Raw genomic sequence first — 27,065 nt, 5'->3', positions numbered from 1 at the left:
TCTGTCCGCAGCAATTTATTCTTGGCAATTTTTGAAGTATTTTTTAAAGAGACAATGTGTTTTAATATACATCAGCCGGCATCATCTGTGTACACAGGAACAGGAGGAGGCCATTCAGCCCCTCGAGCCTGTTCCACCATTCAATGAGATCAGGGCTGATCTGGACCTCAACTCCATCTACCCGCCTTTGCTCCATATCCCTCGATACCCTGACCCAACAAAAATCCATCAATCTCAGGTTTGAAATTTTCCATTGACCCCCAGCCTCAACAGCTTTTTGGGGGGCGAGAGTTCCAGATTTCCACCGCCCTTTGTGTGAAGAAGTGCTTCCTGACGTCACCCCTGAACGGCCTGGCTCTAATTTTAAGGTTCTGCCCCCTTGTTCTGGACTCCCTCCACCAGAGGAAATAGTTTCTCTGTAACAACCCGATCAAATCCTTTAATCATCTTAAACACCTCGATTAGATCACCCCTTAATCTTCTATACTCGGGGAACACAAGCCCAGTCTGAGCAACCTGTCCTCATAATTTACCCCTTGTAGCCCCGGGATCATTCTGGTGAATCTGCGCTGCCCCCCCCCTCCGAGGTCGATATACCCCTCCTGCGGTGCGGGGCCCAGAACTTCATCGACACTGACGGAAGTGTGGTGTGAAGCTGCACTGCTGGTATTTGTGGATGTTTTGGCACCTGTGGTAGGCACCCTTGTGTTGGTGCTGCATGGTGCAGGAATTGGCAGCAGTGCCCAGTATTTTAGCTCTGATTTAATCATATCCTTTGCACTCATTATTATCCATTGATATCACTCTGACTGACCAGGGTGAAAAGATCGAGCCTGCTGTAGCACCGTAGAATGCTGACTTTACTTCTTCATAGAATCATAGAAGTTTACGGCACAGAAGGAGGCCATTCGGCCCATCGTGTCTGCCAGCCAGAAAAGAGCGATCCAGCCTAATCCCACTTTCCAGCTCTCGGTCCGTAGCCCTGGAGGTTACGGCCCTTCAAGTGCTTATCCCAGTACTTTTTAAATGTGATGAGGGTCTCTGCCTCTACCACTCTTTCAGGCAGTGAGTTCCAGACCCCCACCGCCCTCTGGGTGAAATAATTCTCCTCAACTCCCCTCTAATACTTCGACCAATTACTTTAAATCTCTGCCCCCTGGTTATTGACCTCTCTGCTAAGGGAAATAGGTCCTTCCTATCCACTCTATCTAGGCCCCTCATAATTTTATACACCTCAATTAAATCTCCCCTCAGCCTCCTCCGTTCCAAAGAAAGCAACCCCAGCCGATCCAATCTTTCATAAGAATTAGGAATGAGGACATACGGCCCCTCGAGCCTGCTCCGCCATTCAACAAGATCATGGCTGATCTTTGACCTCAACTCTATCCCTTGATTCCCCATGAGTCCAAAAATCTACCGATCTCCGCCTTGAATATACTCATTGACTGAGCCTCCACAGCCCTCTGGGGCAGAGAATTCCAAAGATTCACAACCCTCTGAGTGAAGAAATTCCTCCTCATCTCAGTCCTCAATGGCCGACCCCTTATCCTGAGACTGTGCCCCCTAGTTCTAGACACTCCAGCCAGGGGGAAACAACCTCTCAGCATCTACCCTGTCAATCCCCCTCAGAACCTTATGTTTCAATGAGATCACCTCAGAGCTAAAATTCTCCAGTCCTGGCAAATTCTTGGCTGCAAATGAATTATTCAAAACTTTTCTTTATTTAATCAGGGTGTATTTTGTAATAAAAAGTTTCTAATGTTTGATGGAGAGAGTACTTACCAGGTTGTGAACATATTTCTGCTAAATGAGGACTTGAGGGCAGATGAAGCTCCCTCGACACTGCCCCATCAAACACTCCCAGGGCAGGTACAGCACGGGTTAGATACAGAGTAAAGCTCCCTCTACACTGTCCCATCAAACACGCCCAGGGCAGGTACAGCACGGGTTAGATACAGAGTAAAGCTCCCTCTACACTGTCCCATCAAACACTCCCAGGGCAGGTACAGCACGGGTTAGATACAGAGTAAAGCTCCCTCTACACTGTCCCATCAAACACTCCCAGGGCAGGTACAGCACGGGTTAGATACAGAGTAAAGCTCCCTCTACACTGTCCCATTAAACACTCCCAGGGCAGGTACAGCACGGGTTAGATACAGAGTAAAGCTCCCTCTACACTGTCCCATCAAACACTCCCAGGGCAGGTACAGCACGGGTTAGATACAGAGTAAAGCTCCCTCTACACTGTCCCATCAAACACTCCCAGGGCAGGTACAGCACGGGTTAGATACAGAGTAAAGCTCCCTCTACACTGTCCCATTAAACACTCCCAGGGCAGGTACAGCACGGGTTAGATACAGAGTAAATCTCCCTCTACACTGCCCCATCAAACACTCCCAGGGCAGGTACAGCACGGGTTAGATACAGAGTAAAGCTCCCTCTACACTGTCCCATCAAACACGCCCAGGGCAGGTACAGCACGGGTTAGATACAGAGTAAAGCTCCCTCTACACTGTCCCATCAAACACGCCCAGGGCAGGTACAGCACGGGTTAGATACAGAGTAAAGCTCCCTCTACACTGTCCCATCAAACACTCCCAGGGCAGGTACAGCACGGGTTAGATACAGAGTAAAGCTCCCTCTACACTGTCCCATCAAACACTCCCAGGGCAGGTACAGCACGGGTTAGATACAGAGTAAAGCTCCCTCTACACTGTCCCATTAAACACTCCCAGGGCAGGTACAGCACGGGTTAGATACAGAGTAAAGCTCCCTCTACACTGTCCCATCAAACACTCCCAGGGCAGGTACAGCACGGGGTTAGATACAGAGTAAAGCTCCCTCTACACTGCCCCATCAAACACTCCCAGGGCAGGTACAGCACGGGTTAGATACAGAGTAAAGCTCCCTCTACACTGCCCCATTAAACACTCCCAGGGCAGGTACAGCACGAGTTAGATACAGAGTAAAGCTCCCTCTACACTGTCCCATTAAACACTCCCAGGGCAGGTACAGCACGAGTTAGATACAGAGTAAAGCTCCCTCTACACTGTCCCATCAAACACTCCCAGGGCAGGTACAGCACGGGTTAGATACAGAGTAAAGCTCCCTCTACACTGTCCCATTAAACACTCCCAGGGCAGGTACAGCACGGGTTAGATACAGAGTAAAGCTCCCTCTACACTGTCCCATCAAACACTCCCAGGGCAGGTACAGCATGGGTTAGATACAGAGTAAAGCTCCCTCTACACTGTCCCATCAAACACTCCCAGGGCAGGTACAGCACGGGTTAGATACAGAGTAAAGCTCCCTCTACACTGCCCCATCAAACACTCCCAGGGCTGGTACAGCACGGGTTAGATACAGAGTAAAGCTCCCTCTACACTGTCCCCATCACACACTCCCAGGGCAGGTACAGCACGGGGTTAGATTCAGAGTAAAGCTCCCTCTACACTGTCCCATCAAACACTCCCAGGGCAGGTACAGCACGGGTTAAGAGCACTTGATCCTCCAGTGACATTTTCCATGTCCCACCCCAGTCATCCTGTGTCCCTTCTGCGTGAGTTTGCCTGATTAGGAGCAGTTTTGTGCAACGTGTCTATGCCCACTGGATACTCCTGGATTTAGAATGTTAATGAGGATTGTTCTTTAATCTCTTTTTTTCCCACCCTCAGAATTCCACTTCCTGAGCTGAAAGATTCCGACAAACTGGACAAGATAATGATAATGAAGGAAGCCACGAAGAGGGTGAAGCTTGGCCCAGACTGCCTGCCCTCCATCTGCTTTTACACCTTCCTCAACGCCTACCAGGTTAGTGATTTACAGCACAGCGACATACTGCGGTCTGTAGTATTAGTCCTCTCCCTGCGAGGAACCAGTCACCCTCCGCTCAGCACCTCCCGCTGGTTACCCGCCTGCCATCGGGAAGTTGCGGGTGCGATCCTGTGTCTGTGCCCCTCACTGTGCCGGGGAATTTTCTAACCTCAGGAGAAATCCAGCTGGGAATGGGATGGTTGGTTCAACGTACAGGGCGGAATATTCCCCAGGGAAGGATGGTTCCTGGGGTGCTTCGACTGGAGAGGGGCTGGACAGAGAGCAGAATGTTTTCTTGGTCAGTGCTGTCCCCCACTGGCCACATGTGGCGAATTGTATTTCTACCTCGTAAATAAAAGATGAATAATCGACACCGCCATCGGGCATGTGATCGCAATACTGATGTCCGCACCGTGTGTGCATTGTGAACTTTAACCTTTGTGTGTGTTTGTTGGTAAAATGGTAAAAAAAGCAGAGTGTGCGAGTGTTTCCTGATTGTGGCTGCTTTACTTCGGTTTTACTACTGAGCGGTGGTACGTGTTTGTTCAGTAAAAATGCACGTGTGGGGTACGTTTACCTGTATTGTGTGTGTAAGGTGTTTTCTACTAAAAGTAATGCATGTGGCTAAAATGGTGTCATCGTAGCCTCGCCTGTGGCTAGTCAGCGATTTGTGTTGCATGACGTTGGCCTAGAGGAGAGCAGGTCTGCGTATAACAGTGGGGTTGAAGGATGGATGAATATTCTGCAGTTCTGCCTTCACTTTGGGGGAATAGGGAGTATTTTTTATCAAATGAAATGGAGGAAGGAATTAAGGTTAGCAGATTGGGCAGACAGGTGGCAGATGCAGAGAAATGTATTTTGGGAAAATGAACAGCGAAATGAAGTATCTCTTAAATGGTAAGATTCCTAATGTAGTGAAGGAACAGAAAGATCTAGGGGCTGCGGGTACACGGATTGTTAAAGGGGAGAGTGCAGGTAGATAGGCCATAATGAAGTTAAATGGGATTGAGGTCTGTACATAGAGGTGTTGAATGTAAAAGCAAGGAAGTGATGTTGAATTTGTACACGGCCTTGGTTCGGCTACAGCTGGAGTACTCTGCGTATCGTTAATGTTTTAGTGACTAATTCTTCAGAAATGGCTGTCTTGTTCGGTCTGGTTTCTAACCTGCATTCCGCCCTTTCTGTACCGGTCCAGGGTCTCACTGCGGTTGATTTCACGGACGATTCTAGTCTGATAGCGGGAGGATTTGCTGATTCCACCGTGAGAGTGTGGAGCGTCACGCCGAAAAAGCTGCGCAGTGTCAAAGGGGCTACAGGTAAAGCTGCTCGGCGCCGGAGCACCAGGCCTCAGCAGCCTCCTGCCAGGGTATTGGAGTGGGAGACGGAAACGTCCCAGTCGGCGGGGGGGGGGGGGGGGGGGGGGGCGGTGTCTGGGTGTTGGGGATCAGGCACTTTGTTAAAGCGGTATCCCCTTTGCAGAGTCGTCCAGGGCCGCACTTGGCCCACGGCAATATTCCCGTTGAGTTGTGCAGCTGTCTCGACGTCCTGCGCAGGCCGGTCACCAGCTTTTGAATGGAAAAACCGCGTATGTGCGGAAATGTGAATGGACCACACAGCCCATTAAAGGGGCCGCACACCCAAAAAGAATTGGAGGGAACATTGGCCCACGGCCTGGAGACTGTTTACAGCTCTCCTGTCCCCTTCAGCACACCTGCGCAATCTGCCTCTGGGCCTCCACTGCCAGCCTAGTTAGAATCACACAGCACACGAGGACGTTCGGCCCATCGTGCCTGTGCTGTCTCCTTGCGAGAGTTGTCCAGTTTAGTCCCACACCCCCTGCTCTTTCCCCATAACCTGCAAATCAGTTCTCTTCCAGTACTTGTCTAATTGCCTTTTGAAAGCTGCTCTGGAATCTGATTCCACCACCCTTTCAGGCAGTGCGTTCCAGATCATAACCTTCTGTGTGAAATAAGTTGTAGTTATAGTGGTTAACTACCAGCATTCTGTGCTGCCCCCTGACCAGCAAAAGCAGGCGAGAGAATGTTATTAGGAGTGGGGGGTTATCCCAGCTCCCTGGCAGCGAGTGAAAGGGCCCCGTTAATGGGCCTGCAGTGTTTTATTCCCCCTCCACCCCGTGGTGAATTGCCACTGGCCTCGGTATATGACTGAAATCAGGAGCTCACCACATGGGATTGTCGGTGCAGACCCGTGTCCCATCACTCTGCAGTGTGCTTGGGAGCCCCCTCCATCACAGAAACCCCACAGTGCAGATAGAGGCCATTTCGGCCCATCGAGCCTGCACCGACACATATCCCACCCGATCCCCGTAACCCCTACACCGACACATATCCCACCCGATCCCCGTAACCCCTGCACCGACACATATCCCACCCGATCCCCGTAACCCCTACACCGACACATATCCCACCCGATCCCCGTAACCCCTACACCAACACATATCCCACCCTATCCCTGTAATCCCATGTATTTAATCCCCCTAACACTAAGGGTCAATTTATCATAGCCAATCAACCTAACCCGCACATCTTTGGACTCCTTGGGATTGTGAATCTTGACAAACCCTGAGTGAGCAGCAATGCTGTAGCTGACCTGGGGTGCTTCATACAGACTCTGCATGCTGGTTCTCTGGGATCCCCACACTCCCTGGACGACATCAATAGCACCGTGCAGCTCTGTGCATCTCCCCTACATGCGTGACCAGTTTGGTGTTGCAAGTTTAAGTTGCGGTCCAGGACGGTCAAGGACATTTCCGTCTCTCAGGACATGCTGCGATTTGATTTTAAGTTTCTGCTCTTGTTGGGGAGCGACTGAGGGAGATGTGTCTGCTCTTGGTCACAGCACGAGTGGAGGCAGCAGTCTCTCTGAGCACTTTATCTTTCTCCTCCAGATCTCAGTTTAATCGACAAAGAGTCGGAAGATGTGCTGGAGAGAATAATGGACGAGAAGACTGCGTGCGAGTTTAAAATGTTACTGGGACACGGCGGCCCCGTGTACGGGACCAGCTTCAGTCCTGACAGGTAAGGAGCAGTTCCTGGGAAACCAGTCAATGCGTTCTGTTATAACTGTAAATGGGCAGACTGAGGGCCTGTCACTGATGAGAAAGAAAGAACTTGCATTTATATAGAGCCCTTCACAACCTCGGGATGTCCCAGAGCGCTTTACAGGCAATGAAGTATTTTGGAAAAATGGTAGCCAATTTGTGCACAGCAAGCTCCCACAAACAGCAATGTGATAATGACCAGATAATCTGTTTTTAGTGATGTTGGTTGAGGGATAAATATTGGCCCCAGGACACTCCTTCAAAATGGTGCCATGGGATCTTTCACATCCACCATACAGGCATCCCATCACTATCTGGAGCTGCCACTTTTTGATCCAGATCAGACTTTACAACAACAACAACTTGTATTTATATAGCACCTTTAACATAGTAAAACGTCCCAAGGGCGCTGCACAGGAGTATTATAGAAACATAGAAGATAGGAGCAGGAGTAGGCCATTCGGCCCCTCGAGCCTGCTCCACCATTCAATGCGATCATGGCTGATCATCGAAACTCAGTACCCTGTCCCTGCCTTCTCCCCATATCCCTTTAGCCTTAAGAAATATATCCAACTCCTTCTTGATATAAGACAATTTACTCTGAAATTCTGTGCTGGCTGGGCACAGCAGTGGTCTAACATGCTCCAGGGCTGGTCTATCCCACTCACACAACTGTAGTTTGAACAGCTGGCAGTGAGCGGTCCTTTAGGAAGTGTTTACAAGATGGTGACGGTGCATCCATGCCCTCGCAGAGCTCCCGTATCCCACACCCGCGCAATCAGCACTCCATCTATCCAGTTCTTTTAGTGAGAGGGGCGGTGCAGAGTGCAGGACATCACCAAGGATGTGAAGAGTGGGAGATAAATCGGGGAGAAATGATTTCAAAGCCTGTAGGGTGTAAGGGAAGGGAATATATGGGGAGCTGAGAAGTCCCACAGTTTTGAGGTCCTGAGAAAGAGTGGGAGACGGAGATTGCAATTAGACTTGATTTGAACAGTGTTTGATGTTTCTCCACTCTCTCCTCAGGAATTACCTGCTGTCCAGCTCGGAGGACGGGACGGTGAGACTGTGGAGTCTGCAAACCTTCACCTGTCTCGTGGGCTACAAAGGGCACAACTACCCGGTGTGGGATACGCAGTTCTCTCCGTATGGCTACTACTTCATTTCGGGCGGGCACGATCGAGTGGCACGGTGAGTGTGCGACAGTGCGGGGTCACGGTCGAGTGCGACAGTGCGGGGTCACGGCCGAGTGCGGGGTCACGGCCGAGTGCAACAGTGCGGGGTCACGGCCGAGTGCGACAGTGCGGGGTCACGGCGAGTGCGGGGTCACGGCTCAACAGTTCAAAGCAACTTTGTTCTTTTTGTGTAACATTCCAATGGTCGAATTGATGTATATGTGATATAAGGGGGTTAATACTTTGCAAACTGGTGGGTGGGGCTTTGAACTGGTCATGTAATGGGGGCTTTCCTAGAATTGTGACTGCTGAATATAGGTATAGGTAAAAAGCGGGATGAGGTCCTAAAAGCGGAGTATAGGGAGTTAGGAGATAAATTAAAAAACAGGACCTCAAAGGTAGTAATCTCAGGATTGCTACCAGTGCCACGTGCTAGTCAGAGTAGAAATAGAAGGATACTTCAGATGAATACGTGGCTAGAGGAATGGTGCCAGGGGGAGGGATTCAAGTTCCTGGGACATTGGAACCGGTTCTGGGGGAGGTGGGACCAGTTCAAACCGGACGGTTTGCACCTGGGCAGGGCTGGAACCAATGTCCTTGGGGGAGTGTTTGCTAGTGCTGTGGGGAGGGTTTAAACTAAAATGGCAGGGGGTTGGGAACCTGAGCAGGGAGACAGAGGAAAGGGAAACAAGGATAAAAGCAAAAGATAGGAAGGAGAAAAACAAAAGTGGCAGTCAGAGAAATCAACGGTTTAAATCAAACATGGCCACAGTAAATAATAATTCTAATAGGTCTAAGCGTTAAAAAAACAAGCCTGAAGGCTTTGTGTCTTAATGCGAGGAGCATTTGTAATAAGGTGGATGAATTGGCTGCGCAAATAGAAGTAAACAAATACGATTTGGTTGGGATTACGGAAACGTGGCTCAAGGAAGGCCAGGACTGGGAACTCAACATCCAGGGGTATTCGATATTCAGGAAAGATAGGCAAAAAGGAAAGGGAGGTGGGGTAGCATTACTGGTTAAAGAAGGGATTAACACAATTGTAATGAAGGATATTAGCTCTGATGAGGTGGAATCTATGGGTAGAATTGAGAAATACTAAGGGGAAAAAAACGTTAGTGGGAGTGGTTTATAGACCTCCAAACAGTAAGGCGGAAGTTGGGGATGGCATTAAAAGAGAAATTAAAGAAGCGTGCAATAAGGGCACAGCAGTCATCATGGGTGACTTTAATCTACATATAGATTGGGCCAACCAAATGAGTAACAATACTGTGGAGGAGGGATTCCTGGAGTGTTTACGGGATGGTTTCCTGGACCAATATGTCGAGGAACCAACCAGAGATCAGGCCATCTTAGACTGGGTATTATGTAACGAGAAAGGATTAATTAGCAATCTTGTTGTAAGAGGCCCCTTGGGTCGGAGCGATCATAATATGATCGAATTCTTCATTAAGATGGAGAATGAAGTAGCTGACTCGGAGACTAGGGTCCTCAATTTAAATAAAGGAAACTATGATGGTCTGAGGAGCGAGTTGGGTAGGATTGATTGGGGAATGGCACTCAAAGGGTTGACGGTGGATAGGCAATGGCAAACATTCAAAGACCGAATGGATGAACTACAGAATTTGTTCATCCCAGTTTGGCATAAAAATAAAACAAAAAAGGTGACCCAACCGTGGCTAACAAGGGAAATTAGGGATAGCATAAGGTCCAAGGAGAGGGCATATAAATTGGCCAGAAAAAGCAATAATCCTGAGGATTGGGAGCAGTTTAGGATTCAACAAAGGAGGACAAAGGGATTAATTAAGAAAGGGAAAATAGAATATGAGAGTAAGCTGGCAGAGAACATAAAAACTGACTGTAAAAGCTTTTATAGATATGTGAAGAGAAAAAGATTGGTGAAGTCAAGCGTAGGTCCTTTGCAGTCAGAATCAGGGAGATTTATAATGGGGAACAAAGAAATGGCAGACCAACTAAATACATATTTTGGTTCTGTCTTCACAAAGGAGGACACAAATAACCTCCCAGAGATGCCGGGGAACATAGGGTCTGATGAAAGGGTGGAACTGAAAGAAATCAGTATTTGTAGGGAAATGGTGTTCGGAAAATTGATGGGACTGAAGGCCGATAAATCCCCAGGGCCTGATAATCTACATCCCAGGGTACTTAAGCAAGTGGCCCTAGAAATAGTAGATGCATTGCTGGTCATCTTCCAGAACTCGATAGACTCTGGAACAGTACCCATGGATTGGTGGGTAGCTAATGTTACCCCACTATTCAAAAAAGGTGGTAGAGAAAAGGCGGGGAATTATAGACCGGTAAGCTTGACATCGGTAGTGGGGAAAATGCTAGAGTCCATTATAAAAGATGTAATAGAGCACTTGGAAAGCAGTGACTGGATCGGACAAAGTCAACATGGATTTACAAAAGGTAAATCATGCTTGACTAATCTACTGGAATTTTTTGAGGATGTAACTGGTAAAATAGATAAGGGAGAACCAGTGGATGTGGTGTATTTGGACTTTCAGAAGGCTTTCGATAAGGTCCCGCATAAGAGATTATCGTGCAAAATTATGGCACATGGGATTGGGGGCAAGGTATTGACTTGGATAGAGAACTGGTTGGCGGACAGAAAGCAAAGAGTTGGAATAAACGGGTCGTTTTCCGAGTGGCAGGCAGTGACTAGTGGGGTACCGCAAGGATCGGTCCTAGGACCCCAGCTGTTCACAATATATATTAATGATCTGGACGAGGGAATTGGATGTAATATCTCCAAATTTGCAGACGACACAAAGCTGGGGGGGAGGGTAAGCTGTGAGGAGGATGTCATGGAACTCCAGTACGATTTGGACAGGTTGGGTGATTGGGCAGAAACATGGCAAATGCACTATAATGTGGATAAATGTGAGGTTATCCACTTTGGTGGCAAAAATAGGAAGGCAGATTATTATTTGAATGGTAATAGATTGGGAGAAGGGGAAGTGCAAAGAGACCTGGGTGTTCTTGCACACCAGTCGCTGAAGGTAAGCACGCAGGTGCAGCAGGCGGTTAAGAAGGCAAATGGTACATTGGCCTTCGTAGCAAGAGGGTTCGAGTACAAGAACAAGGATGTCTTGCTGCAGTTGTACAGGGCCTTGGTGAGACCACACCTTGAGTATTGTGTGCAGTTTTGGTCGCCTTACCTGAGGAAGGACGTTCTTGCCATGGAAGGAGTGCAGCGAAGATTCACCAGGCTGATACCTGGGATGGCAGGAATGACGTATGAGGAGAGATTGTGTCGATTGGGCTTATACTCACTGGAGTTTAGAAGATTGAGAGGGGATCTCATCGAAACCTATAAAATTCTGTCAGGCCTGGACAGATTAGATGCAGGAAGGATGTTTCTGATGGCCGGGGAGTCCAGAACCAGGGGTCATAGTCTAAGGATAAGGGGTAAGCCATTTAGGACTGAAATGAGGAGGAATTTCTTCACCCAGAGAGTGGTGAACCTGTGGAATTCTCTGCCACAGAGGGCGGTGGAGGCCAGTTCATTAAGTATATTCAAGAAAAAGTTGGATATATTTCTTAAGGCTAAAGGGATCAAGGGATATGGGGAGAAGGCAGGGACAGGGTACTGAGTTTGGATGATCAGCCATGATCTCATTGAATGGCGGAGCAGGCTCGAAGGGCCGAATGGCCTACTCCTATCTTCTATGTTTGTATCTAGGTATGAATAACTCATTCACATACCATGTGGCAGAAGATTAAAGTCCAGGCTGAGAAACAGCCTTCCAACCCATCAGTCCCGGAGTCCGTGACTGATTATTCTATCGTGGAGCCACCCCAACCTGTTGATCCTCTGTTCCCACCTTATCTCCCCTAAAATCTAATCAAGCTGTTCGTATCTCTCTAACCCCCAATCCCCCGTCCCCCCGCAGATGTCGTTCCAGCTCCTTTTAAAGGTGCCAGTTGACCCTGAATCAAGTCCATTCTCTGGGAGTCTGTTCCGTATCCTGTAACCTTGCTAGTGCCCGCCAATCCTGGGCTCCTTGTGTGCTTAAATAGCTTCTGTACCCCCACCCTCTCGATATTTACAGACCTGGACCACGTCCTCCCTCAGCCGTTTCTGCAGCAGAAATCACTCCAGTTGCTTGTGCCTTTCTTCCCACGGCTTTGAACCTGCTTGCTCACTTTTGTCCGAGCCTTTCTGAAGCATCTGCATCCATTTCTGGCAGTCGGTACTGAACGATAGTGAAATGCACTTCAATGAATTAGTACGGCGTGTCCCTTGGACCAGGAACACAGTGGGAGCGGCACCGCATGCACTGAGTGAATTGGCATCGCCCACGGGTCGTTAGTAAGATGCAGCTGTATTTGAGTAACAGTTTGGGCCGTTCCATTCCTCAGGCTTTGGGTGACTGACCACTACCAGCCCCTGCGAATATTCTCTGGTCACCTCTCTGACGTCACCTGCACAAGATTTCACCCCAACTCTAATTACGTGGTGACGGGATCTGCAGATAGGACCATCCGGCTATGGGATGTTCTAAACGGCAACTGCGTTCGAATCCTCACGGGACACAAGGTACGAGGCCCTGTGCAGGTGGTTGTTGCTGAGCCCCGCAAACACACTCCCACATCCCCGCTGAAACCGGCCCTCACGTTAACGTGCCTTTCGTTTACTCCAACCAGGGGCCGATCCATTCGCTGGCGTTTTCTCCGAACGGCAGATACCTGGCTTCCGGTGCTACAGATGGGCGGGTGCTGCTGTGGGATATCGGGCACGGGCTGCTTGTGGGCGAGTTGAAAGGTCACACCGACACGGTCTACGCCCTGAAGTTCAGCCGAGATGGGGAGATTTTAGCCTCTGGTGAGATTGAGCATTTTTGTGGAGTGGGGCAAAGGCAGAGTTTTTAAAATTGTTCTTTTAATGTCCTAGTTGCTGTGAGAGGTGGTGGCGAGCCGCCGCCTTGAGCCACCGGTAGCGGTTTGATACAAACTGAGTGTCCATTTCAGAGGGCAGTTAAGAGTCGGCCACGTTGGTGGGACTGGAGTCACATACAGGCCCAGACCGGGTAAGGACAGCAGGTTTCCTTCCCTAAGGGAGCCAGATGGGTTTCTACGACAATCCAATAGTTTCAGGGTCACTTTTACTGACACCAGCTTTTTATTTCCAGATTTTAAAAAACTGAATTCAAATTCTCAAACTGCCCTGGTGGGGTTTGAACTCCTGGTCCCTGGATTACTAGCACAGGACTATAACCAGTACACCACCACACTTCCCCTGACTTGTACTCTACCGTTCTGGCTATCCAGTTCAACATCCTATCAGTGTTGTTGCTGTTCTGCATCGGTTGGACATGTTGAACGCGGGTTCTCCTAACCCCCCTCCCCCCACACCATTCCTGGAGTATTGAGTCCACTGGTTTTGTTTCCAATCTGATACCGACCAGGAATCAAACCCGAGAGCTTCTTGGTCCATACGGCTCAGCCCCGCTCCGCCCCACGGGGGGGCATTTACCCTCTAAGCATGGGGGTCAGGGGTCAATGTCGGTCGGGAAATTCCTTGGGAGCTGGCATTACTGACGAGTTCCGCCGCACTTAAGGTGAAGTAACACGGGTGGAGCTGGAGCAGACTGCAGGAATTTCCCGGCCTTAGACTATCTTGTGTTTAAACAAGAACTGGCACTCAGCGTCCGAAACAGTCAGCAGTGTACTCTGGATTAGGTGTCAGCTGTGGCTCGGTGGGTAGCACTCTCGCATCTGAGTCAGAAGGTTGTGGGTTGAAGTCCCACTCCAGAGACTTAAGCACAGAATCCAGGCTGGCACTCGAGGCAATCATCAATAGCAGAGAAACAATGAGCAGAAACTAGAGTATGGCGTGTACATTGCATAATGTGAAACGTTATATTTCAGTGCAGTACTGAGAGAGCGCCGCACTGTCGGGGGGGGCAGTACTGAGGGAGCGCTGCACAGTCGGGGGGGCAGTACTGAGGGAGCGCCGCACTGTCGGGGGGGGCAGTACTGAGGGAGCGCTGCACAGTCGGGGGGGCAGTACTGAGGGAGCGCCGCACTGTCGGGGGGGGCAGTACTGAGGGAGCGCTGCACAGTCGGGGGGGCAGTACTGAGGGAGCGCCGCACTGTCGGGGGGGCAGTACTGAGTGAGCGCTGCACTGTCGGAGGGGCAGTACTGAGGGAGCGTTGCACTGTCGGATGGGCAGTACTGAGGGAGCGACGCACTGTCGGAGTGGCAGTACTGAGGGAGCGCCGCACTGTCGGGGGGGCAGTACTGAGAGAGCGCCGCACTGTCGGGGGGGCAGTACTGAGTGAGCGCCGCACTGTCGGAGGGGCAGTACTGAGGGAGCGTTGCACTGTCGGATGGGCAGTACTGAGGGAGCGACGCACTGTCGGAGTGGCAGTACTGAGTGAGCGCCGCACTGTCGGAGGGGCAGTACTGAGGGAGCTCTGCACTGTCGGAGGGGCAGTACTGAGGGAGTGCTGCACTGTCGGAGGGGCAGTACTGAGGGAGTGCTGCACTGTCGGAGGGGCAGTACTGAGGGAGCGCTGCACCGTCGGAGGGGCAGTACTGAGGGAGTGCTGCACTGTCGGAGGGGCAGTACTGAGGGAGCGCTGCACTGTCGGAGGGGCAGTACTGAGGGAGCGCCGCACTGTCGGAGGGGCAGTACTGAGGGAGCGCCGCACTGTCGGAGGGGCAGTACTGAGGGAGCGCCGCACTGTCGGAGGGGCAGTACTGAGGGAGCGCCGCACTGTCGGAGGGGCTGTCTTTCGGATGAGACATTAAACCGAGGCCCCGTTTACCCTCTCAGGTGGATGTAAAAGATCCCATGGCACTATTTCAAAGAAGAGCAGAGGAGTTTCCCCCGGTGTCCTGGCCAATATTTATCCCTCAATCAACATCACTAAAACAGACATTATCACATTGCTGTTTCTGGGAGCTTGCTGTGTAATTGGCTGCTGCGTGTCTTGCATTACAACAGTGGCCATACTTCAAAAAGTACTTAATTGGCTGTGAAGCGCTTTGGGACTTCCTGAGGATGTGAAAGGCGCTATAGAAATGCAAGTTCTTTTAGTTTCAACCTGCCCTGGAATCACCATCTGAGTTGAATTCAAACAACACACGTTCAGTGATTGGAGGCAGTGCAGAGGAGAGAATCGTGGCTGATCCCCAGTGTCCATTGGAGAAACTGGGTTTTCAGCCAGGAATGGAAACGCATGTGAGGGGAGTCCTGACCCTTCTCCGAATTGTTGTGTTTCAGGTTCCATGGATCACACGGTGAGAATGTGGGACACGGTCAAAGCCTTCGAGGACCTGGAGACGGACGATTTCAGCACTGCCACCGGGCACATCAACCTGCCCGACAACTCGCAGGAGCTGCTGCTGGGCTCCTACATGACCAAATCCACGCCGATCATCGGCCTGCACTTCACTCGTCGCAACCTGCTGCTGGCTGCAGGGGCGTACAACCCGCAGTGACCGGCTCTTCTCTTTTTTCCCCCCCCCCCACAGCTTGCGGTTCCCCCTCTCCCCAGCTCATGTTATCCAGGATGAAGAACCCAAGTCTCCCGTCTTTTCCCATCTTTATTCTCCGGTCCCCGTTATAAAGAACAGAGGATTCAGATATTTTCACGGTATCCGTGACATTCTCGTAGTTGGCTCCCCCTTCGAGGCGACTCACCTGCAGCCATATTTGCGACACGTTGTTGCACTGGGACATTTTACATTAATGTGAATGAACGGGGTCGTTCCTGTTTCAGTTTGTGTATTTTTTTTAAGTTTTGATGAAGTTTACAATAAAACCCTGAAATTAGTCACGGTGACCTATGATTTATTTGCAGGAGCAGGAAGAAAATGTTCCCTTCATAAAGCGTCAATTATCAGTACAACATTGTGCACTGACTCCCTCTACCCTACTCCATCAAACATTCCCAGAGCGGGTAGAGAGAGGAGACTGGCATCTCATCTGTCTGAGTTGCATTTAAACCTCTTGCACCTCATTTAAAAAGCACAGCTATCAAACTCAAGGTATTCAGAGATTTTACCTTTTTTCCAGAAACCAGACAGCACCTAATGATATTTGTACTGGCCTCAGTCCCAGTAACTGCTCACAGGTGGTACAGGTATGTTGCAAGGTTAATTTGGGGGATGGAGATCAGGGGATCTTGGATTCTGCCATTTCAGGGGTTAATTTAGTGCAATCCCTCAGGCAGGAGCAGCGAGGCTGAGGCTCTCACATCCTGTGAGAGGCACAGAAACCCGTCCAATGCTAGAAACCCTCCCAGGTGGCAGAGGTTAAAGAGCAGTGTTCTAACTACACCAACTTCATCCATTGCCAAACATCCACACTTACTGACAAACCAGCACTGTGTGCGTCTGGCACTGCTCAGCAAATCAGCCCTGGATGCCTGAAATTTTGTTCACGTGCATGTGGGAGTGTCACTGATGTAAATCCATACCTTTGTTACCTCCAAACACGACTATTCCAATGCACTCCGAACCGGCCCTCCTATCTCTGAACTTGAGCTCATTTGAAGAGGTGACTAAAGTAGTGGACAGGGGAATGTCTGGATGTTATTTATATGGACTTCCAGAAGGCATTTAATAAAGTCCCACATAAGAGACTGTTAACTAAGGTAGAAGCCCAGGGAATTGAGGGCAAATTACTGACCTGGTTAGGAAATTGGCTGAGCGGCAGGAGACAGAGAGTAGGGATAATGGGCAGGTATTTAATTGGCAGGATGTGACTGGTGGTGTCCCGCAGAGATCTGTGTTGGGGACTCAACTATTCACTATTTATTAACGACTTAGATGATGGCATAGCAAGTCATCATATATCCAAATTAGCTGATGACAAAGATAGGCAGCAGTGTAGATGGAAGCATAAAATTGCAAAGGGATAAGATTAAGTGACTGCGCAAAACTGTGGCAAATGGATTTCAATGTAAGCAAATGTGAGGTCATCTACTTTGGACCTAAAAAGGATCGAACAGGGGACTTTCTAAATGGTGAAAAGCTAAAAACAGTGGATGTCCAAAGAGACTTGGGGGGGTCCAGGTACATCGATCATTAAAATGTCATGGACAGGTACAGAAAATAATCAAAAAGGCTAATGGGATGCTGGCCTTTATATTTAGAGGACTAGAGTACAAGGGGGTAGAAGTTATGCTGCAGCTGTACAAAACCCTGGTTAGACCACACCTGGAGCACTGTGAGCAGTTCTGGGCACCACACCTTAGGAAGGATATATTGGCCTTGGAGGGAGTGCAGCGTAGGTTTACCAGAATGATACCCGGACTTCAAGGGTTAAGTTATGAGGAGAGATTACACAAAGGGTTGTATTCCCTAGAATTTAGAAGGTTAAGAGGTGATCTGATCAAAGTTTTCAAGATATTAAAGGGAACAGAGAGGGCAGATAGAAACTATTTCTGCTGGTTGGGGAGTCTAGGACTAGGGGGCAGAGTCTAAAAATTAGAGCCAGACCTTTCAGGAGTGAAATTAGGAAACACTTCTACACACAAAGGGTGGGAGAAGTTTGGAACTCTCTTCCGCAAACAGCGATTGATAGCTTTTTGTTAAGCAAAGGTATTAAGGGATATGGGGCAAAGAAGGGCATATGAAGTTAGGTCGCAGATCTCGTTGAATGGCGGAACAGGCTCGAGGGGCTGAATGGCCTTCTCCTGTTCCTAACTCTGCTGCCCGTATCCAAACTCGTACCAAGTCCCGTTCACCCATCACCCCTGTGCTTGCTGACCTGTGTTGGCTCCCGAATTCTGGCCTCTTGCGCATTTTCCACTTCCTGATAGGGTTGTCCTATGAGAGATTGGGCCTATACTCTGGAGTTTGGAAGAATGAGGTGTGATCGCATTGAAACATCCGAGATTCTGAAGGGGATTGACAGGGTAGATGCTGAGAGGTTGTTTCCCCCTGGCTGGAGTGTCTAGAACCAGGGGGCATAGTCTCAGGATAAGGGGTCGGCCATTTAGGACTGAGATGAGGAGGAATTTCTTCACTCAGAGGATTGTGAATCTTTGGAATTCTCCAATCCAAAGGCTGTGGATGCTGAGTCTCTTTGAGTATATTCAAGGCTGAGAGATTTTTGGAATCAAGGGCTATGGGGATTGGGCAGGAAAGTGGAGTTGAGGTCAAAGATCAGCCATGATCTTATTGAAGGTCTGTATGGCCGACTCCAGCTCCTAATTCTTATGTTCCTTGACCGTACCATTGGCGGCCGTGCGTTCAGCTGCCTAGGCCCTAAAGCTCTGGAATTCCCTCCCTACACCTCTTTCCTTTAAGATGCTTCTTAAAACCTATGTTTTTGACCAAGCTTTTGGTCACCTGCCCTAATATCTTTCTTTGGCACCGTGTCAATTTTTGTCTGATGTTTCCGTGAAGCACCATGGGACGTTGTACTATGTTAAAGGCGCTGTGTAAATGCAAATTATTGTAAACTTTTTTGGGGCTATCATGGCACACTTATAGGATGCCTTGGATCAGGAAGGAACAGGCAGATGGTGTGAGCTTTATACAAGATGGCCAATTGTGTTAAGCCATGGAGCAAGCTGAATTAGTGTTTTCAGAAGGTTTTCAGCCGAATACACGGTGAAGCCAGAAACTATAGCAGCATGCGGTGGAATCCTAGTTTTCTCGGGATATGTGCTCCCGCTCCCTCGCAAGGGTGGATGAAAGGCTCACTGAACTAATCTCTCTGAAACGAGAAGTGTTCCCGTCACCCATCCTATTCAATGTCTATCAGTGACACATTGGAATGAGTATCTGCTCTTAGGCATTCCTGAAACGTGATCATGTTGCTGCCAAACTTGTCCTTTTTGGCTGCAGAGCAGATAGAAACATAGAAGATAGGAGCAGTAGGCCATTCGGCCCCTCGAACCTGCTCTGCCATTCAATGAGATCATGGCTGATCATCCAAATTCAGTACCCTGTCCCTGCCTTCTCCCCATATCCCTTGATCCCTTTAGCCTTAAGAAATATATCTAACTCCTTCTTGAATATATTTAATAAGTTGGCCTCAACTGCCTTCTGTGGTAGAGAATTCCACAGGTTCACCACTCTCTGGGTGAAGAAATTCCTCATCTCAGTCCTAAATGGCTTACCCCTTATCCTTAGACTGTGACCCCTGGTTCTGGACTCCCCCGCCATCGGGAACATCCTTCCTGCATCTAGTCTGTCTAGTCCTGTTAGAATTTTATAAGTTTCAATGAGATCCCCTCTCATTCTTCTAAACTCTAGCGAATATAAGCCTAAATGACTCAATCTCTCTTCATACGTCATTCCTGCCATCCCAGGTATCAGTCTGGTGAATCTTCGCTGCACTCCCTCCATGGCAAGAACGTCTTTCCTCAGGTAAGGCGACCAAAACTGCACACAATACTCAAAGGTGTGGTCTCACCAAGGCCTTGTACAACTGCAGCAAGACATCCTTGCTCCTGTATGCGAATCCTCTCGCTATGAAGGCCAACATACCATTTGCCTTCTTAACCGCCTGCTGCACCTGCATGCTTACCTTCCGCGACTGGTGCACAAGGACACCCAGGTCTCATTGCACTTCCCCTTCTCCCAATCTATTGCCGTTCAGATAATAATCTGTCTTCCTGTTTTTGCCACCAAAGTGGATAACCTCGCATTTATCCACATTATACTGCATCTGCCATGCATCTGCCCAATCACCCAACCTGTCTAAATCATACTGGAGTTTCTCTGCATCCTCCTCACAGCACACACGCCCACCTAGCTTTGCAGTAAATTTCAAACACTGGGAATCGCCATCAAAAAAGTCATTTCCAGCAGGATACACCCCCCCCCCCCCCCTCTGCTGTGGGAATTAAGTGTTACCCCATCAGCTCTCCCCGCCCCACCCCACCAAACCCCCGTAGGTTGGTCTGTGTGCCACTTGCGCACTCGGTTCCATTATGCAAGTGTGAATCACGGCGTCAGAACACGGCTACACTGTCAGTAGAAATGGTTCACGAGCTGCCCGGGTGGGTGAACAGCAGCTGGCGGTGCAGCATTGTGCAGGGCCTGGATTAGAGTCCCGCTCAGTACAGAGTTAGCCGGAGGGTGCCTGCCCACACCACTTTGAGGAGGAATAACGGGGCCTGCACGAGAAGTTGCTTTTTATTAGGGTTTTTGCCAGGGTTCTTCAGATCAAATTCACCAACTGCTTTTCCCATTGACAATGAAACTCAACAGCCTGATGTGTAACGTGCAAAAGGTTACGATGGCTGTGCGGTGCAACGTGAACTTAAGCAACAGCCATACCTACGATCCACCAGTTGTATTAAAGAACACATGGAAGTTGTTGCATGGGGAGAGTTCTGAGTGTGTGTGTATACACTGATGCGGAGAGGCCTGTGGAACGGCATTCGAGCAACAGTCGGCTACGGAGGGTGGCAGCGGGGCACTGCTTAGACCTCACACTGCTCCTATACCGCTGCACCAACAGGAGACTATTCCCACTCGGAAATAAACACTGCCATCGTGGATTTCCGCCAGTTTTATTTGTGAAGGCTAATAACTTATATTACACCACTATAGTGACACGATTGTAGAGGTTTCAAACATTCCTGCAGGTTCCACAAGAACTTCACACGCTGGTCCTTAAACTCCAACCTGAACCCTCCCCGAAGAGAACCTGAAATAAAGAATCAAAGAGATGCAATCAGACTTCATATTAACACAAGGACAGCCCTTATCTTCAAAGTTCAGGAACTCCAACCAAATTAAACCAATAACATTCTCTGACTAAACAAATAATTCTTTTGTACCAGAGGTGACAGACATCTCTGATGAGAATAGAACACACCAATTTTTCTACTGAGTGTCGCTATCAAGCATAGGTTAGATACAGAGTAAAGCTCCCTCTACACTGTCCCATCAAACACTCCCAGGGCAGGTACAGAACTGAATAAAAACATGGATTCCTCACCACACATCATTTCTGTTCTGTGATTGCTGGCACTGTCTTCTTTTTGGGTTTCAGTTTGAAGTATAATAAAATGGACGCAATCCCTGCATATGTTGCCAGCACATACTGTAAAGAGAGAGAGAGAGAGAGCACATGTTAATCAGGGGAGGACAGGAACCAGCTCATGAATACAGAGAAGCGCTCACAGCACCCAGAGAAAGAGAGAGAGTGACGCTCACATCACTCAGGACAGCAAACTCAGAAATTGCATCGAATGGGCCTATATTCTCTGGAGTTTAGAAGAATGGGGGGTGATCTCATTGAAACATATAAAATTCTTAGAGGGCTTGACAGGGTAGATGCTGAGAGGCTGTTTAAGAAATAGGAGCAGGAGTAGGGCATGCGGCCCCTCGATCCTGCTCCGCCATTCAATAAGATTATGGCTGATGTTCGACCTCAACTCCACTTTCCTGCACTATCCCCATATCCTTCGATTTCCTTTAGTCCCGGCTGCGCAGCTGCATGGGAACGTTGGTTCTTATTCTTGTCCTCCAACCCCTTGTAATAAAGGCCAGCATCCAAGTTGGTTTCCTAATTGCTTGCTGTACCTGCCTGTTAACAGTCTGTAAATTGTGTACAAGGACCCCCAGGTCCCTCCGAATTCCAACATTTACTAGTCTCTCACCTTTTAAAAAAGATTCTGCTTTTCTATTCTTCCTCCCATCGTGGATAATTTCACACTTCTCCACACGAGACGCCATCTGCCACCTGCTTGCCCAATCACTTAACCTGTCTATATCCCTTTACAACCATTTTGCATACTCTATACATTGCTGTTGGATGCTGCGTTTCCTACATTAGAACAGTGACCACACTTCAAAAGTCCTTCATTGGCTGTAAAGCGCTTTGGGACGCCCTGAGTTTGTGAAAGGCTCTATAAAAATGCAAGTCTTCTTTCTTTATTCTAGTGTAACTGTATTGGAAAGGGTGGGAGCCTGACTGTAGATCCAATTCTCCAACATTTTTCTCCTTCTCAATTGAGTGGAACTGGGGTTGTGGGAAGCACAGTTTGCAGTGGATTCACTGTCAGTGAGGCCAGTAACATAGAAGATAGGAGCAGGAGTCGGCCATTCGGCCCCTCGAGCCTGCTCCGCCATTCAATGCGATCATGGCTGATCATCCAAATTCAGTACCCGGTCCCTGCTTTCTCCCCATACACCTTGATCCCTTTAGCCTTAAGAAATATCTCTAACTCCTTCTTGAATATATTTAATGAATTGGCCTCTACTGCCTTCTGTGGTAGAGAATTCCACAGGTTCACCACTCTCTGGGTGAAGAAATTCCTCCTCATCTCTGTCCTAACTGGCTTACCCCTTATCCTTAGACTGTGACCCCTGGTTCTGGACTCCCTCGCCATCGGGAACATCGGGAATATTAATAAAGGAGTGTACTGCCTACAGTACGATGACCAGAGAATTATCAGCGGGCTGAGACACAACACCATTTAAGAAACAGCTAGATATTGTATTCCAGAGATACCCAGTGGTTTTGTTATCCATGGAGCCTCGGGGTCCCCTGATGTTTCGATCCCTGTTCCTCGTAATTCCCAGGTATCTCGGGCTGCTGATACGGACAGGTCTGGGCGTTCTGGTGCAGGATTGATCCACCAATGAGGCAGCAGCGCTCAGAACAGCCCTTTCCAAACCTCAAGGCCCAGCCAATAAAGAAACATAAACGCCGATAGGAGTGAGTTGGCTGGGCTTTGAGGACCGGTTTCCGCCTGGGCATGCCGCCCAATAGTGACAACATTTCAAAAGTAATTAAGTGTCTGTGCGAGCCACTTTGGGAGCAAGAATAATTTTGGATGTCCCAAGGATGTGATAAAACGCTATATAAATGCAAGTACTGCCTCTCCCCTCAGGAACAGGAGGAGGCCATTCAGCCCCTCGAGCCTGTTACACAGGAGGAGGCCATTCCGCCCCTCGAGCCTGTTACACAGGAGGAGGCCATTCTGCCCCTCGAGCCTGTTACACAGGAGGCCATTCCGCCCCTCGAGCCTGTTACACAGGAGGCCATTCCGCCCCTCGAGCCTGTTACACAGGAGGAGGCCATTCCGCCCCTCGAGCCTGTTACACAGGAGGAGGCCATTCCGCCCCTCGAGCCTGTTACACAGGAGGAGGCCATTCCGCCCCTCGAGCCTGTTACACAGGAGGAGGCCATTCCGCCCCTCGAGCCTGTTACACAGGAGGAGGCCATTCCGCCCCTCGAGCCTGTTACACAGGAGGAGGCCATTCCGCCCCTCGAGCCTGTTACACAGGAGGAGGCCATTCAGCCCCTCGAGCCTGTTACACAGGAGGAGGCCATTCCGCCCCTCGAGCCTGTTACACAGGAGGAGGCCATTCAGCCCCTCGAGCCTGTTACACAGGAGGAGGCCATTCCGCCCCTCGAGCCTGTTACACAGGAGGAGGCCATTCCGCCCCTCGAGCCTGTTACACAGGAGGAGGCCATTCCGCCCCTCGAGCCTGTTACACAGGAGGAGGCCATTCCGCCCCTCGAGCCTGTTACACAGGAGGAGGCCATTCCGCCCCTCGAGCCTGTTACACAGGAGGAGGCCATTCCGCCCCTCGAGCCTGTTACACAGGAGGAGGCCATTCCGCCCCTCGAGCCTGTTACACAGGAGGAGACCATTCAGCCCCTCGAGCCTGTTACACAGGAGGAGGCCATTCAGCCCCTCGAGCCTGTTACACAGGAGGAGGCCATTCAGCCCCTCGAGCCTGTTACACAGGAGGAGGCCATTCAGCCCCTCGAGCCTGTTACACAGGAGGAGGCCATTCAGCCCCTCGAGCCTGTTACACAGGAGGAGGCCAGTCAGCCCCTCGAGCCTGTTACACAGGAGGAGGCCAGTCAGCCCATTGAGCCTGTTCCGCCATTCAATGAGATCATGGCTGGTCTGTATTCTAACTCCATCCACCCACCTTGGCTCCATATCCCTTAATGCCCTTGGCTAGCAAAAATCTATCTCTCAGATTTATTTAAAATTATTATTTGAGCTAGCATCTACTACTTTCTGTGGGAGAGAGTTTCACACTGCTACCTGCAATCTCCCCGGTAGTTGTACTTACATTCCTCCTGCCTGTGATGGTGTAGGCATTGAAGTACTTATGGAAGCCAACAAACTGGTGCTGGGTGCCAGCATCGTGACCCGCCATTCTCACTAACACAGACTGCAGAGGGAAACAGAAGAAGTTACAACAAGCCCCGAAACACAAATGGTCAGGTGTCATAGTCCAAGCGTGCAGCCCGTGGGAGCACAGCTTCGGTGCAGCGCCATCAGACGGGGCTCGAAAACCTTTCACCTCGCTTCCAAACTCGACAGGACCTTCCTGGAATTAGACCGCTGCAGTTTCAGTTCACCGATTTAGCAAATCAACCACCTCCAGATTGTTTAAAGGGGCGATTCGGAGGGAGGAGTGAGCAGGAGACCCTCCAGCCTCACTGCAGACCGACCCAGCGTTGAAATCCTGAATTTTCCCTCAGATCCCCATCAACTCCCCTAATCAGAGTCACAACGGACAGCAGCGTAGGAACCCCACATCTGTGCAGCACTCAAGCCCGTCACCAGAGCTGCAAAGAGACTGACCGTGAGCTCGTGGCTCAGTGAGTAGCACGCTCGCCTCGGAGTCAGAAGGTCGTGGGTTCAAGTCCCACTCCAGGAACTCGAGCCCAAAATCTAGGCTGATACTCCGGTGCATTGCTGAGGGAGTGATGCACTGTCGGAGGTGCCGTCTTTCGGATGAGACGTTAAACCGAGGCCACGTCTGCCTCTCTCAGGTGGATGTGAAAGATCCTATGGCACTATTTCGAAGAGGAGCAGGGGCGTTCTCCTCGGTGTCCCGGCCAATATTTATCCCTCAATCAACAGTTAAAAACAGATTACCTGGTCATTATCACATTGTTATTTGTGGGAGCTTGCTGTGCACATATTGGTTACCGCGTTTCCTACATTACACCAGTGACTACAAATCAAAAAGTACTTCATTGGCTGTAAAGCGCTTGTGGTCATGGAAGGTGCTCATTGGCAATAGAGGGCAAATATACAATTAATAGAATCTAGATTTTCAAAAGGCCTTCGATAAGGTACCCCATAATAGACTGATGAACAAGGTCAGGGAATGTGGAGTCAGGGGACAAGTAGTAGAATGGATTGCTGGCTGGCTTCAGGACAGAAAGCAGAGAGATGGGGTAAAGGGTAGCTATTCACAGTGGCAGAAGCTGGGTAGTGGCGTTCCACAAGGATCAGTGCTGGGACCACAGTTCACAATTTACATTAACGATTTAGACTTCGGAATCAAAAACACAATTTCTAAGTTTGTGGATGACACCAAATTGGGGGGATAGTCAATACTGAGGAGGACTGCAACAAATTACAGGAGGACATTAATAAACTTGCAGAATGGCCATATAATTGGCAAATGAAGTTCAACACAGATAAATGTGAGGTATTACATTTTGGTAGGAAGAATAGGGAGGTCACTTATTACTTGGAGGGTGCGAATCTAGGTGGGGTAGAGGAACAAAGGGATCTCGGAGTACAAATACGCAAATCTCAAAGTTGTGACACAGGTTAGCAAGGCCCTAAAAAAGCAAACCAAGCACTAGGGTTTATTCCTGGAGGTATAGAATTGAACAGTAGTGAAGTTATGCTAAACCTGTATCGAACCTTGGTTAGACCACACCTGGAATACTGCGTACAGTCTGGTCGCCACATTATAAAAAGGATATAGAGGCACTGGAGAGGGTGCAGAGAAGATTTACGAGGATGATACCAGAAATGCGAGGGTATACATATCTGGAAAGGATGAACAGGCTGGGTCTCTTTTCTCTTGAAAAAAGGCCGAGGGGTGACCTAATAGAGATCTTTAAAATTATGAAAGGTTTTGATAGAGTGGATACAGAATGTGTTTGGGAAGAGCATAACTATATTCAAGAAGGAGTTAGTTTTATTTCTTAAGGCTAAAGGGATCAAGGGATATGGGGAGAAACAGGGACAGGGTACTGAATTTGGCTGATCAGCCATGATCTCATTGAATGGCGGATCAGGCTCAAGGGGCCGAATGGCCTACTGCTCCTATCTTCTATGTTTCTATAAGATTGTCACCAAGAAATCCAATCGGGAATTCAGAAGAAACTTCTTTTTTTGCAGAGAGTGGTGAGAATGTGGAACTCGCTACCACAGGGAGTGGTTGAGGCGAATAGTATAGATGCATTTAAGGGGAGGCTGGAGAAGCATATGAGGGACAAGGGAATAGAGGGTTATGCCGATAGTTAGATGAGGAAAGAGGGGAGGAGGCTCCAGTGGAGCATAAACGCCGCCATGGACTGGGTGGGCCGTATATCCTATGAAATCCGCACAAACTTCCCATCACTCCTACTAGTATAGGCTGAGATTTCACTGGGAATCCGCCACTGCTCCTCCTGCCACAGCGCCGCCACCGGTGGGAGGGTGCACCTGCAGCGTGACCAGTTTACATGCAGATTTCCCATTATAACAGCAAGGCCTGAGCTCGAGCACCGCTCCCGGCTCCACACAGCGCTTCCACCCGAAAATCACACCCGGTCACGGGGCGCAACCTCCGGGGAGATTGGCCTCAGTGCCCCGGGGTCAGGGAGGGGAATCGAGCTGAGGCTGCTCGCCGCAACCAGAGATGGAGCCCGGCTCGCCAGGCCGGGGAATCATTAACCTCGACCCAGGCCTCTCACCTTCACTCCGCCGCCGCTCCCAACGTCCTTCAGAAGCCCGAGTTCCACAAGGCCCGGCGCCGGAAGTACCGCCTACAGCCTCCGCCTATTGGTTCAGATTACCGTCACTCACCGCAATTATCGCCCCTTCGTGTAGCGTCATCAGCACCCACCATCCATTGGTTGGCGCGGATGTCAATCAGTGTAAGCACCACCCCCTGTCCAACACTCATTGGACAATCCTCAGGTCATCAGCGGCACTCGCCATCCATTGGTTGACTCCCCGTCCACCTGATGGAACCGCCCCACCCAATCACTGATTGGACCAAGTCCGTCACCGCTCTCTGTTCGGATTGG

The 27,065-nt window shown here is 49.6% G+C and overlaps 2 protein-coding genes across 3 annotated transcripts in view; one reads left to right on the top strand and one right to left on the bottom strand.

Annotated features, from left to right (window-relative positions):
• Positions 1–15,859, top strand: part of taf5 (TAF5 RNA polymerase II, TATA box binding protein (TBP)-associated factor) — a 28,060-nt gene extending 12,201 nt beyond the window's left edge. The window contains exons 4-10 of one of the 2 annotated variants that reach the window (XM_085994143.1): positions 3,675–3,810; positions 5,009–5,129; positions 6,722–6,851; positions 7,901–8,065; positions 12,436–12,613; positions 12,721–12,898; positions 15,306–15,859. In XM_085994143.1, the coding sequence (XP_085850269.1) occupies positions 3,675–3,810; positions 5,009–5,129; positions 6,722–6,851; positions 7,901–8,065; positions 12,436–12,613; positions 12,721–12,898; positions 15,306–15,523 (1,126 nt within the window). In that variant the 3' untranslated portion in view covers positions 15,524–15,859. The remainder of the gene's footprint in view (positions 1–3,674; positions 3,811–5,008; positions 5,130–6,721; positions 6,852–7,900; positions 8,066–12,435; positions 12,614–12,720; positions 12,899–15,305) is intronic. The other variant, XM_085994144.1, reaches the window with a different exon arrangement.
• A 4,684-nt stretch (positions 15,860–20,543) lies between these two features.
• Positions 20,544–26,836, bottom strand: atp5mk (ATP synthase membrane subunit k). The gene is made up of 4 exons (XM_085994142.1): positions 26,730–26,836; positions 24,092–24,193; positions 20,991–21,095; positions 20,544–20,696 (listed from the first exon to the last, which is right to left on the bottom strand). Exons 2-3 carry the CDS (start codon positions 24,176–24,178, stop codon positions 20,997–20,999), a joined length of 186 nt encoding a protein of 61 aa, XP_085850268.1. The 5' UTR covers positions 24,179–24,193; positions 26,730–26,836; the 3' UTR covers positions 20,544–20,696; positions 20,991–20,996.
• Positions 26,837–27,065: the final 229 nt, after the last annotated feature.

Source organism: Somniosus microcephalus, chromosome 8 (assembly GCF_052327205.1).
Source record: "Somniosus microcephalus isolate GS21.2 chromosome 8, FLI_Smic_1.0, whole genome shotgun sequence".
Taxonomy (NCBI): Eukaryota; Metazoa; Chordata; class Chondrichthyes; order Squaliformes; family Somniosidae; genus Somniosus; species Somniosus microcephalus.
The sequence above is the reverse complement of the archived record's forward strand: the minus strand, read 5'-3'. Positions and strand labels throughout refer to the sequence as shown.